The 19,339-nt window shown below is 41.4% G+C and overlaps 1 protein-coding gene across 1 annotated transcript in view; it reads right to left on the bottom strand.

Annotated features, from left to right (window-relative positions):
- BRF1 (BRF1 RNA polymerase III transcription initiation factor subunit) overlaps positions 1-19,339 on the bottom strand; it is a 172,241-nt gene that overhangs the window by 69,693 nt on the left and 83,209 nt on the right. Inside the window, exons 6-11 of the mRNA XM_053979768.1 lie at positions 15,673-15,822; positions 13,994-14,087; positions 4,248-4,374; positions 3,242-3,281; positions 3,059-3,151; positions 2,104-2,382 (exon numbers count right to left, since the gene is read on the bottom strand). Of these exons, the coding sequence (XP_053835743.1) occupies positions 2,104-2,382; positions 3,059-3,151; positions 3,242-3,281; positions 4,248-4,374; positions 13,994-14,087; positions 15,673-15,822 (783 nt within the window). The remainder of the gene's footprint in view (positions 1-2,103; positions 2,383-3,058; positions 3,152-3,241; positions 3,282-4,247; positions 4,375-13,993; positions 14,088-15,672; positions 15,823-19,339) is intronic.

Raw genomic sequence — 19,339 nt, 5'->3', positions numbered from 1 at the left:
TGAGGTGCCAGAACCATCTACACTGGTTCTCATCAGGTTCAGAGCTACGACACAAAGGTAACCAACATGAGGCATCTTAACAAGAGGTTTTCTTTATTCTGCATAATAACATGCGAACTGCAAGCCAGGTGTACTTCCCAACCAGTCTGCTAGACCTAGTCCCCACTCACCCAAAACACAAGGTTCCATTACTGCTCCTGAGCACAGATGACTTCCCAAAGGAAACCAGGTCCTCAGGGGGATGATGCACACATCACTGGGATGCACCCACACCACACAGGCAGCACATGGCAAGGGCCTGGAGACTGGGAACTGCATCCAGATTGACTACCCTACAGTACAGGCATAAATGAAGTGAATGGAACTTAACACGGAACTTCTAATAAAATAATAAATAAATTTAGAGAGTCTTAAAATAAATTAACAGAATCACAAAAACAAAGCAACAAAGAAATCCACACAAAACTCCCTCAAACACCCTCCTCACCACCCAAAGAAAACCTTCAAATCCAACTAAGACTGGGGCAAGATCTATAATCAAAATAAAACCAAAACAGTAATTTTGCATATGTGCTTCATAACATGTTAAGAAAATAAGTACTTGTTCAAACACCTGCAATGATTTCTCAGATGCAGGAGAAGAGAGTGAACATACTGAAACCTGCTTGGTTTCGAAATTCAGTTCATTTGGCACATCCTCCACTTTTGCAAGAAAACAAACAGCAAATGCAGACAAGCCATGGCATGAGTAGCCCTGCACTCTCCTGCCTGAAGCCCAACTCAGAGGAACCTCCCTGTCTACACCAGCTTAGCTTCATCTTTACACTCAGTCCTCAGCCTGCCCATTAAAATGGTCAATAGCAATGCCAGCTGAGAAATGTCCATCACTGAGAACTCCTTTTTACAGGTCACTGGCCAACCAGACAACAACAGCTTCTAGCCACGACTGACCTCTCTGCGACACGAACCGCTGATTTCCAGGAGAAAGACAAGCCATGAGCCATCCGTTTTCTTAATCGTAATTAAAACAAAACCAAGGCCACACAACTGTTTCTATATGTATTTGTTTGTACAAAATAAAAACGTGCAATCATCCTGCTATGTTTCTGGACACTGAACACTAACGTAGTAAGAATCTGAATGCATTCAGTTCATCTACTGTTGAACAGAAATCAGCATCACAACAGTTTGGATAACAAAATGTTCTGCTGCACAGACCTCCAAGTAAGCTGACAAAACAGATTCAGAGGGGTGTGTCTTATGATGGAAAAATTAACTGTGATAAAGAATAAAATGCCCCTTAGATATGTTGTTTTCAGAGTCATTAAGATGCAAAAGGAATTTTAAAAAAATTGCCATCTCCATGAAGTCCAAGCACATGTATGAAAAAGCAAACAAACCTGCCAGGATGACTGACTGTTTGCAATACTGGCTCTGGCAAAACTGGCTTCTTTAGTTGATCAGTCCTGCTCCCACTGTGCTATACAGAGCTGTATGATGCAAATAGATCTGTAGGTTTTAAGAAAAATGGAGCAAAACCAGCACGATACACACTGAAGTTCATTTCAAAGAAAAAAGCATAACACCACTTATTTCCTCTTGCAAACATTTTAAGTGTTTGCCATTTGCAGACATTCTCAATCAGAGACAGACTGCATCATGTTTGACTCCAGTAAAATGTCTCCTGAGAAAGTCTGCCTTGATCTAAGATTCTCATACTTGGGTTTTTATTTCCAGTCATATTTACAGGAATCTGCTTCCTCCAATTTCCTAACTGAGAGTGCATGGCTTGAAATATGCCCATCAGCTATCATATGACTGCAAATCAACTATCAACTTAACCAAGAGATACACATTCTCAAGTTTCAGAAAATAATTAGGCACACCAGATTTTCCTGCAGCTTCCAGAAGAGCAGATGTCAGCAACAACATCAACAACCAAGAGCACTGGTCCCATCCAGCCTCGCAGCTCCTGTACCCCGACATCTCAGTGATTCACAGAATTGCTACCACAGTAACCAACAAGATACATGGAAATGACACAACAAACCCACAGCTGGCTGCCTGTGTCCAGTTTCTGCTCTGAGCTGAACTCCTACTCACCAGGCTCTTGGTCCTTCGTGGATATGCACTCTTTGATGGACTCTGTTATGCCAAGACTAGCAGCAGTGGGCAATGGGCCAAGCAAGGATTCCAGTGCAGGGGGTCTTACAAGAGTTTCGTTTCCATTTCTGCATTCCCCATCTTCATTTCTTTTAACTCTATCCTTCTCATTAAGTTCATCATAGAAGTCCTTGTTTAAGTGATTAGCAGCTGCTTCTAGTTCCTCATCTTCTACCTCCTCCTCTCCAAGAATGCTAGAGGCATTATCTTCTATAGAATCTGTAAGGGGAAAAAACCCAACAGGTCATTGCATATCATCTGTTACAGAAATTAAATAAATACAGAGGTGCTCACTTAAAGAATAAAAATCTTCAGAGGAAATCTGTAAAAGAAATACACAATATTTTAGTTCAATGTATGAATACATGGAGTTTCCAGATGCTCTTCAAATTCATTACCTTGACTATTAAAATGCATTTTTGTGAGTACAGTCACCATTTAAAATAGAAGCATCATCTTATCATAATACTTTGTGAGAGAAGTCAGCTATTTCCTGGTAAAATTACAAATTAAAAATAGCCAGTTAAACCTGCACAAAGCCCTTCCATATGGGAAGTCAACTGGGGAATTTGGTGACAGAAGGGTCTAGAAACTGGTCCACTACACTTCCAGTGATAAAATGAAGCATTCTCAGGTGCCAGTGCCAAGCTTATACTGCATCAGGAAAGAAAAACAACTGAAATCATTAATGAACTATCCCTGCAATGAACAATGTGGTTGTTTTGAAGACTGATTTATGAACCACCTATTTGGCAGAGAGAACCCCAACACAAGAGATCTTGTACTATGCAAGCATATATATGATCACATTTATCACCATAACGTTCATACACTCCAGACTGCCAGATCTGAGCTCAATACTATTTAAAGGAGTCATAAGACTTTAAAGACTTACCATCTTTAGTGAAATTTGCAAATACGCCTTTTGCTTTTGGTCTACTGTTTTCTAATTCACTCTCTATTTCATCTTGGTAGCTCGATATTTCTCCTGTGGTGTTGAAATAAAAATAAAAACTCAGCAATCATTGATGCAATATTGAAGAAATGAGTGATATGTTACACTAAACACAACTCATACCTTCAAAATCCTCCAGCTTTTTTGATAATGCCTTTTCAAGCTGAAATGACAATAGACAAAATAAACATGAAATTACTAAAATAATATGCACAATTTTAAATTGTTTGTGAGCTATACATAGAGACGGAGAATGGCAGGGTAATTCAAAAGCATAAGCAGGTTTTGAATCACCACTGAAATTACTTTGTAGCGTCAGACAGGCATGACAGACAGGTCTCAAAACTGACCAATTTTAAAATGTTATCTCCCCCATCTTTACACTTCAAAAAGAGCCTCCAGCCTGACAAGCTGTAAATAAAAGGCCTCATTCTGCAGCAGTCAGACCCTGTGACTGTGCCTGTAGATGTGAGAAGTGCAAGGACAGTGCTGAAACTGGAGTGCCCACACCAGACAGAGCAAACTGGTGATGGCAGAGTGAAGCTCTGCCCTGCAGCACCTGGCTGGTTCTTGAGAACATCACTAACACCCCTACAGACCTTTAAATGATAGCACAGTTAGAACAAGCGAAAACCCTAACAAACCAATATTAAAAGAACTGACTATGGCAGCAGTAAAATCCTCTCCTCTGCTGCCAGCTTTAGTTCATGATTTGTAAAGAAATTCAGCCACATGAAAACTAATCTCTGTGGAAGTGGGTGGTGTACCACACAAAACCACCAGCAGACTCATTAAAGTAAATGGGTTATTGTTTTCATATCTATTTTTTAAAAGTTCTCTGTAATGGCACTTCTCCTAACCACAGGTACCACCTTAGAAAGAGTGCATGGTTTCTAATCCCATGACATTTTTAATTGGGAAACTATCCCTTTGCCAATAAATAAAAAAGTATCTTTAGTTAATGGGTACCATATGCACTAATGCTCATTCCTCTCTCAAGAACCTCAAAATAAATGTACTAAATCTTAACCAAGGGCTGGTCAGTTAGGATTTAGCATTAGCTGAATTCAAAATGGATTGCATGGAGGGAGGAGAGAGGAAGGAGCCATAGAGAGCATCCAGATTTTACCTGCTGTATCTTCAATTTTTTTTGACCAGCTGTAAACGAAGGAGGATCACATTCTTCCTCCAAGTCAATCTTCATAAATTCATCTATGGTTAGCTGACTGGTTGGTGTATCTTGAAACTCTGTCAACCTATTAACAGCAACCAACATCTATAAGAACTCCTTTGAAAGTAAAAAAAATTGCAAACTGCCAAGCTATGGAATAAACATGTCACCCTTAGCAACTCTGGCTCAAACACAGACTACATTAAAACTGAAGTGCTACTAATTGTTTCATCTGCTGCAAAGAAAGTATCTTTTCACATCTCAAATTAGCTTTTGATTTATTAGAGTATGTAACATACTTTTTTTTTTTGATGAACAAAGACTGAACAGAAATACTGCAGCCCCTACAGTCAATTAAGTATAGACAAAACTAAGACAAGAAACACAGCTCATTCCTCCCCTCTCGTTGCTTTGGTTATCAACAGCAACAACAAAACAGATTCACCAAATAAAATATCTGTCATCCTGGTTTAGGAGTTTGCTCAAAAATCTTGCTGATATGTTATCATGATTAATTCACACAAAGCAAACATTAAAGTAACATCTCTCCAGCAGGGTGGAAGAAGGACAAGAAATAATCTTTCCAGAACACACAGAAGGAGTAGTAAAAATAAATTGATCATTTGCACATCACATAGATTAAATAGATGGATGAATATAATTTGACAATAATAAACTTTGGATTTGTTTAATGTTTGCATTTTAAAAGTTCCCACCTATGTGAGAGATTGGACTGGCTCCATGGGGAATTGCCATGAAAGCAGATGAGTCTTTCACAGGAATTCAATCTTAAGTAAGACCACGTGGTCATAACTTAATTCACTAATACCAGCATTTTATACAGGTGGCTGAGAATAAGCACATCCATTTTACAGATGGAGAAAATGAGACAAAAGGTTAAGTACAAAGCCAGGTCAGGAAACGTCTGGCAGAATGCTTCTCTGACAGAAAATGCCCTTTTAATAATATCAACATTTTCCATGGGAAAATGGCAGTGATGGGTCTGCAGCTGCTTTGCTGGAATATTCCCATCTTTCAGAGGAAGCAGAGCTGACAACAGCTTCCATCTGCAAAGCTAGGAACTAAAAATGGAGACTCAGTGCTCTCAGCACAGGACCTTTCTGCATTTCTCTCCCCCTAAAAACAGTTGTGGTTTTCTCCTCAGTTCTCTCCTCTACCTCTGGTTGCAACAGAACTCTTACTGAAGAAGGAATTTTCTCTAGGACAGAAATTCAGTTTCTAGACAATACCAGGGTCAAAGCCAAGAGCACAGGGCCACACTCTCCTATGTCCTCATCAATCTCTGCATTTCTTCCTTTATAAAATGAGGAGCAAGACAAGACAGCCCATACAGAGGTGTAGGCGGGCTGCAACTGCAGGAGACTTTGCCTGGAGACATCCCACTCCTGGACCAGGGGTCACAGGCAGCATCTCATGTCATGAAATGCAGAGCCAGGCACCTCTGTGTGACTTCAACAGCAAGCAGCACGCTAAGCCCATGCATGGCTATGCCAGCCAGAGTTAGTGCTGCTGAGAGGAAGAAAGCCTCTGAAAATCAGACTTGCTTTTGGAATTCAAGCATCTCCACAAAGCCCCAAATTAGCCATGTACTTAAGAGTGACTGACAGCCCAAACCCTTCCCTGGGAGTACCAGGGACCAGCTTCCTCCTCCTCTCTTTCAGATCAAATTGGAAAGGAGAGGAGGATGCTGTTGGCAGCAGCAGCACCCAGCTTTTAATTAAAAGACTAGAAATCTTTCTTGGCATTAATGGGCTTCCAGCAAGCTTTACCCACCTTCAAGGAGGGAGCCACATCTATCAGGTTAGAAGGAAAACCTGGCTAGGGCACTATTATTATTATTATTAAAATTCAGGATTCACTTAATGCCAAACCCATACATCACCTGAGGAGCATGTATCTTCCCAGTCACAATCATTAAAGAACAGCCATCCATCTCTCCACGAGTGAATCATATACTCACAGGCAGCCCCACTTCAGCAAGAGTCTTCCTCCCAGCCAGCCTCACCTTATTAAAATATTACTCTCCTCCCAGTGTTAAAAGCCAAGGTGCACTTTGGCAAAGACACCCAGTTTGTTTATCCAACACTTGCTCTGAGTCTGAGATGAGCTGCCAGAGCCCCACCAAAGCAGCACCACCTCTGCGCATGCCAAGCAGCCAGGAAAACACCAGGAGCAAAATACATGGACCCAGGCTGGGGACAAGATGACCATGCCTGGGTGTCAGCACCTAACCCCTGCAGACACAGACACCTTGGGCTCTGCCTGTCCCTCTCCTGCCCACAGTGTCACCTGACTCACGTCACGTACCCTGCACCATCAGACATCAGCCCTGCGGTGAGCCAACGTGCCAGGGCTGGCACGAGCTCCAGCCCGAGCCCCAGCTTCCACCCCAGGGCAGGAGGGGTCTCTCCCAACACCTTCAGTGTGGCTGCACTAGGACAGGGCAGAGCTACATCGTCTTTACTGCCAAGGAGCTCAGACCCACAGCACAGCACAGTTCAACCATCAGACCAGCCCCCAGTCCCACGCCCCTGCCCTCCCTTCCTCAGTCCTGATCCAAGCCGAGCGGGGCAGGGCTGACCACCCCAGGGGGAAGGCTGCCAGCATCACAGTTTAAGCACAGGCTGGTGGTGATGCAAATTTAGAGCAGCACATTATTTTTTCACTTCTCCCAAGTCCTGCCCCTACGGCTCTAACCCTTCTCCCAAAATGAGGAACCATCCCTGATGGTCAGGATCCCAGCTTGAGCATCATCTCTGTGGGAGAGCAAGCTGCACACTCAACAATTTCTCCTTTAACTTGATATAAATAAATACCTGTGTTTGCCAACCACTCGCCTGCCTCAACATTTTACATTGGCTGATATCCTGTCTACGTATTTTTAAACATTTCTTTAATTTTATCCACTGTTTGGACACATGCCACCAAGGCAACAAACTGATGCTGCAGCAGTCTGCACCACATGAAACAAAGCAATATTAGTTTGGCAGTTAAGAAAAACTGACACAACTTTAATTATAAACACAATAATGTCAGGGCAAGGGAGTGGCTTAATGAAAAAAAAAAATAACTACAGGCTATTTTTTAAGTCCCACATAAAAATGCTATCCAAGTTAATTTTTTACTTTTGTTAACCTAAAAAAAAAACTAGTAAGAGCTGCCACTTTAAGTTATGCACAGACAGAGGGAAAATAAACAGATATACAAATTAAAATATTATTTCCTTGGCACAAATTCAAAAAGGCTCTAAAAATTGAAATTTGGCAGAGAAGGATTTTCTATTTATAGTCAAAGCAGAGGCAAACTAAAGCTCAGGCTAAGATTCAACTTCCAGTATAAACCGTCCTCTTACAGTTTCTCATAGCAAACTCTTTCAAGAAAATTCCTCTGGGAGAAAAGTTTTTCCAGAGCCTAGTGTCATCTGCCTCTAACCTCAACCATGTTTTACAAAGAAAAATTTCCATAGTTGTTGTTTCATCCATTTACAGACAAAACCACACCTCTGCTTCTGATAAAGCACTTTTGTGCACAAACCAGTAAACGGCTTCTATTCACACTTAATTTAACTCCCAATAAGGGAAAATGGGTCAATCATTTTGAAGTTACATGCAATGTCCTTTTTACTTTGTTTTGTTCCAGGGATACCCTCCAGTGGAGACTCTTGAATCCAGTCTACAGTGATGGAAAAAACAGACTCGTGTGTGCAGCTAAGGGCTCAGGTTCAGCGTTTAATTCTGCAGCAGTGGGGAGCAACAAAGAACACAAAAGAACAAAGACTTCTGGACTCCAAGTCACAAATCCTTCAGGAGCCCAAGTTCAAAGCCCAAGAGGGACTTCTAAGCAGAGACCATTCAGGACCAGCCATGGTGTCCTTCTACCTATACACAAACAGCATCGAGCTCTAGAAAGCATGAGCAGAGGTATCTCCATGCAGAAGGGCAAACAAATTACAACTGCAGAGACAGTTCTTTTGTTAAAGAGGGAATGTGGGGTTTAGCCTGAGCCATCAATCTTTAAGTTACCTGTTGTGAGAGGTCTTTTTAAAGTTCTTAAAGTATTTTATCAATGGATTAGAAAAATAATAAACTGAATATGCCACACTGTTAGCAGAAATATATGAAAAAGAACCTTTATTGCAAGGTAAACTGGTGCTAGTAACTAATCTCCCCTGAGTTTTCCCAAATTAACAATATAATTAAAACTGTAAGTAATAACTTACATGATACCTATATAATCTTAAGTGTCATATCAACTACAAATATTCTAGCAATAGATCAGCTGATTTGACACCTCAGACAATTCCAGACTCTGGCAAAGGGATTTACTTTCTTAGTGAAGAACCAGAATATTGCAGAACATCCCCACTGTTTTAATTTAATCCTCATCAGTGCTTCCTGCCACTCCAAACCTGTGCACCCACAGCAGAGAAGCTCAGAATTCACACTGGTGTTCAAACCATCACTATTTCTATACTACAAATCTAACAGTCTATTGCATCATCCTTCTCTCCTTATTTTTTTCCAAGCCATACAATGTTTACAGATGAACTATTTATGGAAGTATGTAAACACATACCCTAAAAGTGATACTTAATATAGAACATATATCTGAAATAGTTATTAAATGCTTCCTACATAACATAATAAAAAGTTTTCCAGCAGCCACCAGTAAATAAATAAATAGAAATCTTCTGTTATGTAAACATTGTACATAAATATAATTTTACCTGTATTTGCACCAATACAAAAGGTAGTTTTAAGCCTGTATGAATATCTCATTACTAAAGGTAAGGACAAAATCAGAGGTGATCCAGTTGCTGTGGTTTTACAACTTACAATTTATCACCCGAGCTGTGCTAAATTATTCTGTCTGTCCCCGGCCAAATGCAACTGTTAAAGAGAAATATTCTCCCTTTACACAACTTCCAACATTAATACACATCTCCTCTTTTTGCAATGGACTAAGAGCATACACACAGTCATTTACTTCCAATTAATAGGTGACTGATAATTTATGGGGCTCATTTGCTGGCAACTCTCTGATGTTTCTTTAAGTATTAAGAATAGGTATCTCTAAAGATTGTACTAAATAAAGCACCCTTTAGAATTAGTTCCTGTTACTTGCTCACACCAACCCAGAGACACAATTTCATTACCATAATTTTTAAAGTCCTCATTCTACAAATGCTTACACACAGAGTTAACTTGTATTAGCACTTGTGACCCACTATCAGCCCCTGGATAATCCCACCAGCACCTCCCTGGCCATCCCAGAATTCTGACTAAACCACCTGAAAATTATTCTTCTTTTTTCCCCTCTGATTCAAATGCTCGCACCATGCTAATGAAACAAAATGTGTTAGCATTCCTTAAAGTTCTGCTTCATTAGCATGGTTCCTCTACTGTGGTCTGTCAAAAGCACTCTATGATCTCCTGGAAAAGAAAAATAGAGCTGTTTAATTTCTCAACAACCACTCAGATGAGGAAAGTCAAACATAGGAAAACTATTTACAAGATCTAAGCCTGAGTTAGTACAAACAAGTTACTGATTGTTTCAAAAGTAAGAGTCACCAAATAATTTGGAAATTATATAATTAAGTATGATGTACTAAAATATATTAGGAATCTAATTAATGTATTAACTTGCTAACTGTATAGAAGCTGGACTTATAAAAAGGAACATTGCCTGTGAAATTGGATTCCTCAGAAATAAAACCTTTTTTTTTTCTTTTATTAAACCAGACCATCCAACTTACAAAGGTATGCAGTATCAGCCCACATGGATCAAGTTATATTTTACTCACCATACTAGAAAGGTTTCTGAAATCATCTCTAAGCCACTTGAATTGATTTAACTGGAGACATGAGATATTTCTCAATTTAGCTTATGGCAGCCAGCAGAGGAGCTGCTCAGTTGCTGAGCTGAGATCAGAGCAGACACCACCACCAGGTCCTTCACATGAAATAAATTTCCTGGCGTTCTAAACGCTTCTCTCCACATCACACTTCAAGCAAGAGCCCTGACACGACTCTGACATTCTGAGCATCCTCAGCCCCTCCATGCTCAAACACCTCCGGTGGCCAGCTCTCCCTGATTCACTGGATACCCTGCACAGAATTTTAGCATGGCTGTACTTGGATCACAGCCCAACACTGACTTCTACACGCCTTTCCCTTCAGTCCTAGCCTTGACAGGGCTTTGGTGTTTTGAGTAACAACAACCTCACAGCCACCTCACAGCTACCCATGTCCCTGTTACCTTCCCTTCTCATCCTGACTCCTGAGCAGACTGGCTCCTCTCTTTGCCTGCTCTCTCAGGCATCTGTCCAGCTTGAGACAGACACAAGGTTTATGCCAGCCACACATTACAGAAATTAAAAAAAAAAAAAAAAAAAAAAAAAAAAGCTGCAGGCAGTACATTCGGGACATTTATCTCTACGCATAAATCTTTATTTTTTCTAGAAAATTACCACCTCAGTCATTGAAAGAGTTGTAAGAGGGTCCCTAGAATATAAGCAAAGGACCCCATTTATAAAAGTCCCTGCAGCATCTACAACTGGTAAATTAAGATCCTTCGTAACAAGTCTTGTCTTCCTTCCCAAAACACTATGAGGTTGTGAGAAAAAAAACCATTCACCTCAAGAACAAGCTATTTAAACCCATTCTGGCCTTTTGTTCCAATTTCTTCTAAATGAAGCTTTACTGCTTCTGAAGTTCATCACAAACAAGTTTTTTAGCAGATAGTACTTTATGGAACTGAGAAGTATTTTTTCATGCAAAAAGCAGTTCAATTTAAAGATAAAGTGAACAAGTCAAAGCAGCAAAATGCAAATGTTAAGAAAGATAAGCTGATTTTTTTTTTTTAATTCTGTGGAAGAAGTGCCTAAGATCTTCAAACAGGCATAAGTACTGCACAGTATTAGATAATGCACAATGGACAAGTTTCACAAAAATTACTCTTACTGAAGATAACACAAAATGTAGAACACAGAGAAAGCATGCAAGAGGTGAATAAAAAGATGAAGGGGCAGAGTATTTAAAGGTTAAAAAGACAGAGGCGAAGACAGGTGCATTGAAACAGGCACAAATGTGAGGACTGAACTAAATAAAAGGACTGGGTTTATTAAAAGTTAATTTCTGCTACCTCCACGGATGATTACATAGAAAATAACAATTTGACTAATTAGCTAATATTTGTACAGTACTTTGAATATATAAAGTGATATATAAGTTAATATAATTTCAATTAGACTGGAAATGAGATAGAATTATCAGTGCATTTATTAATATTTAATAAGTTCACTTTCAACAACAGCAACAAGCTTTACATTTTAATTGTATGCTTCAAAACATAAAGCTAGAAGGCCCTGCAAAGTGACTACAAACTTTTCTCTACCAATATTACCAAAAACCCACTCACATTAAAAATAAACAAGCACTGCTTTTTAACCAAACCTGTGCCAAATAAAGAACTCTTGGTTGGAAGATTAGTGATAGCACACGTGGGCCATGCTTTGTCACTTTTTCCTTCCAAAACAGATTCCCCTGATGACCAGGTCGTGAATTTTTATGACCTGGGGATACTTCACATTTTTGGGAACCTCCTCCTAAGAGCTACTCCTCCAGCTCAGAGCAGAGAAAGAGGACACAGCCTCCAGGCAGGAGGGCTTGGTGCTCTCCAGATGATGGACAACAGGGTGAACTAATCCAGTCCCACCAGCTGCTCTGCCAGGACCAGAAATAGGGCCCTTCTCAGGGAAGGGCTGCCACCCCTTGCTGAGGGTCTTCCCCAAGCACTCCCAGGAATTCCCAATCAGGATTTCTTAAAGAGCATCGTTCCCGCATCCTCATGCACACATTGCTGTCCCCCCCAGGCAAACACACATCACGTGGGGCACCAAAGCAAACCCAGCTTCCAATGGCCTGTGCTTCCCCAGGAAGTCAACTGGGAGCTAAATCAAACCACACAGCAGATCCTGCAGGCTGGAAGTGTCAGCATTATCTGGACTCATGTTGGGTTTCACTTCTTGAGCTGTCAGGGCAAAGCCATCAGCAGTGAGTACAGCATCCAACACCTTCATAAAACACAGCAGCAGCTACTCCTTACCAACCAGAGTAACTATAATTAAAAGGAAATAAAACTGCACATCCAACTGAGAAGCAAAGGAATTTTCAAGAATGTGAAATAAGTTCTTATTCATTTAGACAAATTCTATTTGATGGCATTTTGAAAGGAATTCTTGAAAGAAGAGGAAAAACACTAGAGTGCAGAAAGAGTTATTCAAAGGTATTTTTTTTATTTGCCTTCGTTAAATACTATATAACGTGCTCTTATTTGAAAAACATCAATCAAATTTATAGATTCGTGATAAATAGTTGTAATTATAGCTGCCTGAAAATAATTCAGCTGTCACGTTTACCCTGTCAAAGTAAATAAGGCTGTCATTTTAGTTGATGTGTGTGACTTGAGTAAACATTTCAAAGCATGAATTTTGAAGTAAGATTTTCTCGCTTGAAACAATTGCTCAAATTAATTTCCCTTCCAACTCTAATTTATTATGCTTATTTTCTTAGTAAGTACAAACTCTTTAGCTATTTAACCAAAGCATCTTGGAGCAGATTGTGGTGCATAACTCATTAATCATACAAAATGCACAACTGAAACACATGACCTTTTGGCCAGAGAAAAAAAAGGTGGCATTGGTACTGCTCCATCCTTATACTTGTAGTACCTTGAAGCATTTAAACACTTTAAATTTATCCCTATACCACCCATGCATAGATGGAAAATAACATCATTCCTGTTCCACCAATGAAGATCTGGGACAAAAACATTTTCCAAAATTAATAAGTGAATATTTTTAACAAGTATTAGGCTCAGTTGGATGTGCTTAAGCTGATCCCAAGAAGGTGAAGAGAGGCACTAAGGAAGCTTTCTAAAGACAGACCTTGGGGGAACAAACATCAGAATATATTGGTGATAGAAGAATTTCCAGCTGTGGGCAACAGAAATCATGGTATTTCTGTTAGCTCATTTTTAACTCAACCTATGGGGAAAGAGTATTTTACAACTTTTCAGTTGTAACAACAAATGACAGAAAGTGGGTCTCTGCTTACATCATTAAACTATGGAAAATACTAATTGATCTTTAAAAAAATAAAAAGGTACTTGGAAAATTCCCAGGGGATCCTTCACTGATCTTATCATTAGGTTCACTGTGCTGTCTTCTATTTATTAGCAGTGCAACACTACCAAAAATGAACACTTCAGCAAAATATTTTGAAAAGTTCTGTTCAGTAACAGCTTAAAGACAAGACTTTTCATCACTTGGCTTCTGGATTAATGAAAAAAAATCTCGCAGTAGACTGTCAGCTTTGAGAATCAATAAATTATTTTTTCTGAGGGCATGACAATACTGTTAACATTACTGACATAGCATTATTTTGCCTTCAAGTGTTCATCTGTTAAATAGGCAAAGTGCTCCTTACCATCTTGGCTGAGCATTTGAGGCCTTACATAAAAGGCAAGGTGATAGTACTTTAAAATGACCAGCTAAAACATATACTTATTTGATTCATGGCACTTACAAAAATAACCTGGTTCTCTCCAATATACATTTATTTTAGACTATATCACTGTTCAGTACTGTAAACCAAAGACAAAAGCAGTAAGACTGCACTGACCTTTTCCTTAATGTAGACTCACAAACCTTCACCACCCTGATGACCTCTTTAACAGTCCGTCGGAAATCATGCATTCTTGCTGCCACTAGCAGAGCTAGAGAACAAGCAGAGAAAGTTTTATCAAAAAGAGGGAAATTTCCTGAAGAAAAGCAGAAAACAGTCAGGTAACTATACCCTCTCTCTGTCCCTGTCCTCAGTTAAAGAGCTGTAAATGCCTATGCTCAGCTGTGTCCCTGAATACTGGTGATGGACCTGACTTCACAAAATTTGCTTTCTACCCACTAAGCCAAGTGCAAGTTGCACCTTGAAAAATTCTGTGCTTTAACATTTGGGAAACCATGGGTTATCTACAGCACAAGAATATTTCAATGACCACTTATTTTCAGTTACCATCTTTTTAGCTGAACTCACTGAATCCTATCCAAAGTAAAATGATCTCCAGAGAAACACTGAATGTGCCTAAGCTGGGCTCCTCATTGCTGCCACGACTATCCCTGCCTTGCTGGTGCCCAAGTGCTCCCCTGCAAGACCCTCTACACAGCCAGATAACCAGTTGCATTTACATGGTGTGCTGATTCAGAGCACCAGTTCTGTTTTGAAGCACCACCCCCACTCATCATACAGCAGCTCACTACACAGAGCAGTTTTAAGGCATAAAAAGGGGCTTTTTTATAGAGGAAACTAAACCAGAGCTCCACTTCTGGTATGTGTTTAAAGTGCTCCTAACAGGAACATCAGGGCTGAACTAACAATTGGTCATTTGAGCTATGTGTGACACAGACTTTTAAGCCAGGGAACCAAACTAAACCCAGTCCACAGTCCAACATGTGAGCTGCATATTGCATGGATGGATGGAGGGGGCTCAGCACCACCTGCTTCCATCTATTGATCCAGGTCTGTTGAATTAAATTACTTGCTCGTGTGGATACAGGCCATGTAGCACATCAAAGAGCAGACTGCTCTCCCATAGCCTATATTCAAGTTTTTAGCAATGTGCAACAATCAAGTACTATTAACAAAAAGGGGCTAGAAATGTCAAAAAAATTTTTGCATCGTCCGAGATTCTCAAAGGTTTGAGCAATACTTCTCATTCATGGATAAACATGTAAGATCTTTCAAATAAAATAAAGCACATACATAACTCTGTGACTACCTACACTCTTCATTACTCTGATCCCACTGGCTACTATATTTTAACTGGCCCTCCCAAACCCAGAAGTTTTATGCAAACATCATGACAGCGATGGATCTTGGAAAAAGATGAAGAAAGAGAGAAAAATAGTTTCATAAAACAGGTCAAAGAGGGCACTTCTTGCATAAGACTCAGTGTAAAGACACAAATCAAAGTGCTTGCACTAATGGTGTCATTTTAACTGACAAAAAAAACCTTTTAGCAGCTAGAGCCTGCAGAGTGGGGGCAAGAAAAGCACCAGAAAGGAGCTTTAAAAAAAAATTCCAACTGTAAGCTACAAAGGGTCTGAGCAAGTACTGTAGGAGCAAGGGCAAAAATGAAGTTATACTTTCAGAAACTATTTCGATGAAGACCTATATAATCTGTCTGACAGAACAAAACCCCTAGAAGGCAGGTATCACCAGTGAGAAGGGGAAGGCCTCATTTGGTCCAGGCTTTCCCATCCCTCGTGCTGCGGGGGAAGGGACACGGCCAGGCTGTGCCGTACCTGCCCCGCAGAGCCCCGAGGGCCGGCGCCCGGTGTGCATCCAGTCCCGCTTCATCCTCTGCAGCAGCCTCAGAGCCGTCATGGACACCTCGTGGTTCTTATCCCCGAACTCCAGCATGTGTGCAAAACGGGGAATATACAAACACGGATCTGCAACAGAAAGTAACACAGTTATGCCTAACCCTAACACCGATTTAGGAAATGCAGTGCAGCGAGGCTGCTGGGCTTGTCCGGCTTCACCTCAGCAAACACAGACTGTGCTGCTGGGCAGATCCTCCAGCACTCAGCTTTAGAAGCACTTTTTTAGATAACCTAAAGCAAAATCATTTCTTGCTCTCTAAACAGGAGATCTTTAAAGCACTGCACAAACATTCCTACACGCTTTTCAGCATCCAAGGCTGCACATGCTGACTGTGACATGTGAGCAGTGATAGCGGTATCAGGGAAATCATGCCCAAAGTGAAGCATTTACAAAAGCTTTTGATGAATGAGGACACGAATTAGGCCCAAAACTTCTAACATCTCTCTTCTAACATCTTTCAGAAAGTAACAAGGTAACTTGCATGTTTCATCTCAAACCTAACTACCAACTAAGCTTTAAAAAAAATTAATTTGCTTAAATCCTCCCTAACAAAAATCTAGTTACCTTCAAAGCTAATTCCATCTGCTTCTCAGACTCATATTCCAAGAATACAGAACACTGTTTATTACAGACACTAAGGCAGACTTCCATCAGCATGAAGTGCTGGAACACAATGAACATCATTAGCACTACGACAATTTACATGGGCCACAGATCTGCCTCCAGATGTATAAACTTATTTCAGGCGTTGGTGTTAACAGCTTCAAACTAACCAAAATATGTCAGTACAGACTGTGCTCTGCCTAAACCAATTTATAATTTATCAAACAATCTTGTAAAAGCTACACTTAACACATGTTTACTCTTAGTTGAGATATCAATTTCTCATTTCCTGCCAGCCTTTTATCACTTGACCGAAAATCCATGATGTACGGTAAATTGTTAACTATTAGTCTCAACTCAATTTCCTCTGCTGATCCCCTACGTGGGCACTTAAACCGATAAAGATGAACATTCAGCTCAAAATACTGTTAAAATCTTAGGGATTTACAGCTAATCAAAGCAGTTTCATTTAGCACCAAGTTCTAACAATGATGCCCTGTTGCTATCCATAATTACAAAGATCACACCATAGGTGATAATGCCTGTCAGCCCCGCAGAAGCATTTAAATGAAAGCCACTCATAAAGCAAGAACTTCAACCTCAAATTCCCTCAAAACTGAAGAAATTCCAGGCTGCAGTTCCCTCCCAAACATGACCCAAAAATTTAAAGGTTTAGGAGAACTTTACCAATCTCCATGATTCTAGGGACAGGTGTTCTGTACTTCCAAGTATGACTTTATGAAGCTCTACTCCAGAGAAATGACATATTCCAAATTCAACAAAAAACCCAACCTTTCTGAAGCTATAGCCTGGGGTTCACCATACATTTAAACTTTGCTCTTGGCACTACAGGAACACGTAGCAATGCCTGGTTTGCTTTTCCATTTCTTCTTATCCAGAGTGCCCAGCTTCAGCTCCTGCAGCCACCAGAATGGAGCAGACAATATGCTAGCCACATATTTTTTAAAATATACATTACTTATTTCCATCCCCCCACTAGGATGAGAATTACAAGAGCAAGGAATTCCAACATCAGTTCAAAGGGAGACAACTAAATATCGCCTCTGGGTCTGGCCCTCATTCTTGCCCAAGACAGTGGCAAGAGATGTACCTACAGCATCTTAGTTTCTATCACCAGCTTCAAAAGGTGTTTCTTTATTTCTCCATTCATTCTTTCAATGCAGCCTGAGCTCTGGGGGTGCCAGGGGACATGGAGGTTCCACTGTATTCCTAAAGCAGTCAAACCCTTGAAGGATCTTTCCTGTAAAAGGAGTTCCCCAAGCTGAGTCTATTGCTTCCACAATCTCGTATCTTGGAATGATTTGTTCCAAAAATACTTTAATAACTAATCCTGTAGTTGCCGAAACAGTTGGAAATGCTTCTAGCCACCCTGTTAGCTGACATACTATTGCCAGAAGAGATTTCAACCTTGACACTGGGGGTATTTTGGTAAAATCCACCTGGCATCTTTGGAAGGGACGTACAGCCCAAGACCTCCCTCCCCTGGCAATTTTCTTTGTAACCCTGTTATTTGTTTTAGCACAAATCAAGTAACCTTCAGTAGCTTGCTTAGAAGAGGTACAACAATTACACTTACCATTGTTAGGGGCACCCTCTAGTAATTGGATTGAATTAATAATAGTAATACATGATGCAAACAAATAGGCTCACCTTTAGGAAAAGCCCCTTTTCAGTTATCACTTGTCAATCAATCCATTATTTATGTGGAGTCAAAATTTACAGGACCAAACTTTGGCCAGTTTAATAATACTACCAACTGGACCAGAATTACCACCATTCTATTCACCACATACCTCACCAGATTGCGAGGAGCAACTCTCAGCTCTCTCTTTGGAGCTGAGTTTCAGAGCTGAATTTCGGGAGCATTTACACATTTGCATTGTAGCCATTCAGACATTTGTGCTGGCATTCATGCCCACAGGTCATTTGACAAAACATTGCACATCGTTAATTTGAATTCTGAAGCTACCAAACAGCCAGAAAATGAATACGTGGATGGGTTTTAAATAGCAAGCCTTAAAGAAACCAAAAAAATGTAGCACAGTGAATATATAAATCAGAGGCGAAGCCCACGTTAGCATATACATGTCCTGCACGGATGCAAACATTTGAAAATAAATAAATAAGAGCTGTTAGAAGCTGCAAGCCCCGAACACATTGCCTCATTCCAGGGGCACCACACCGGCACGCGTGCACCGAGGGCGCCCTGCCCGCAGGAGGGTCCCCTTTGACTTTGGGTGACTTCTGGGGGTGCAACCCCTCCACACGCGAGCAAGTTACAGTCGGGCAAAACTGTTGGTTTTCCGCTCAGGGGATGTTGAGGGCCATGAAGCAGATCACAAGAAAAGCATTATTTCATGTTTTAAGAAAGGAGCATGTGTTCTGCTGAAGACTTTCCCTTCTCTCCTGATCCCAATTTTGACTTGGAACTTTGGAAGAACTTTGATGCCACACAGTTACTAAGAGGGATGTAAGAACAATTTCGAGTCGGGTTCCTACTGAAGAGGGCTTCCTACTGAAAGCGGCAGGACCCGCAGCGAAGAGCGAGCCGATCCCCGCTGCAGGTCGCCCCAGGGAACGGGCACAGAGAGGGGGACAGTCCTCGCCGAACGATCCCGGAGGATGGGCGGGACGGCCCCAGAGGGGACGGCGCGCACAGGGAGGGCAGGGCGGCTGCGGGGAAAGGGGAGGAACCCCAACCAGCGTCCCTCGTCCGGAGCAGCCCCGCCGCGGCCGTGCCCCCCGCGCCCCGGGCGGCGGCCCCGCGGGGCAGCGCGGCTCCCCCGCCCGGCGCAGCGCGGAGCGGCGGCGCCCCCGCCCGGGCCGCCCGGGAACGGCGCTGCGCGCTCGGGGCCGCCCCCTCCGCCCCGCCGCGGTCCCTCCGCGCTGCCCCGCGTCCCTCCGCGCCTGTCCCGCTGCGGTCGCAGCGGGGACACCGGGCGGTGCGGGGGGGACCGATCG

Source organism: Vidua macroura, chromosome 6 (assembly GCF_024509145.1).
Source record: "Vidua macroura isolate BioBank_ID:100142 chromosome 6, ASM2450914v1, whole genome shotgun sequence".
NCBI lineage: Eukaryota > Metazoa > Chordata > Aves > Passeriformes > Viduidae > Vidua > Vidua macroura.
This window is presented reverse-complemented; position numbering and strand designations above follow the sequence as displayed.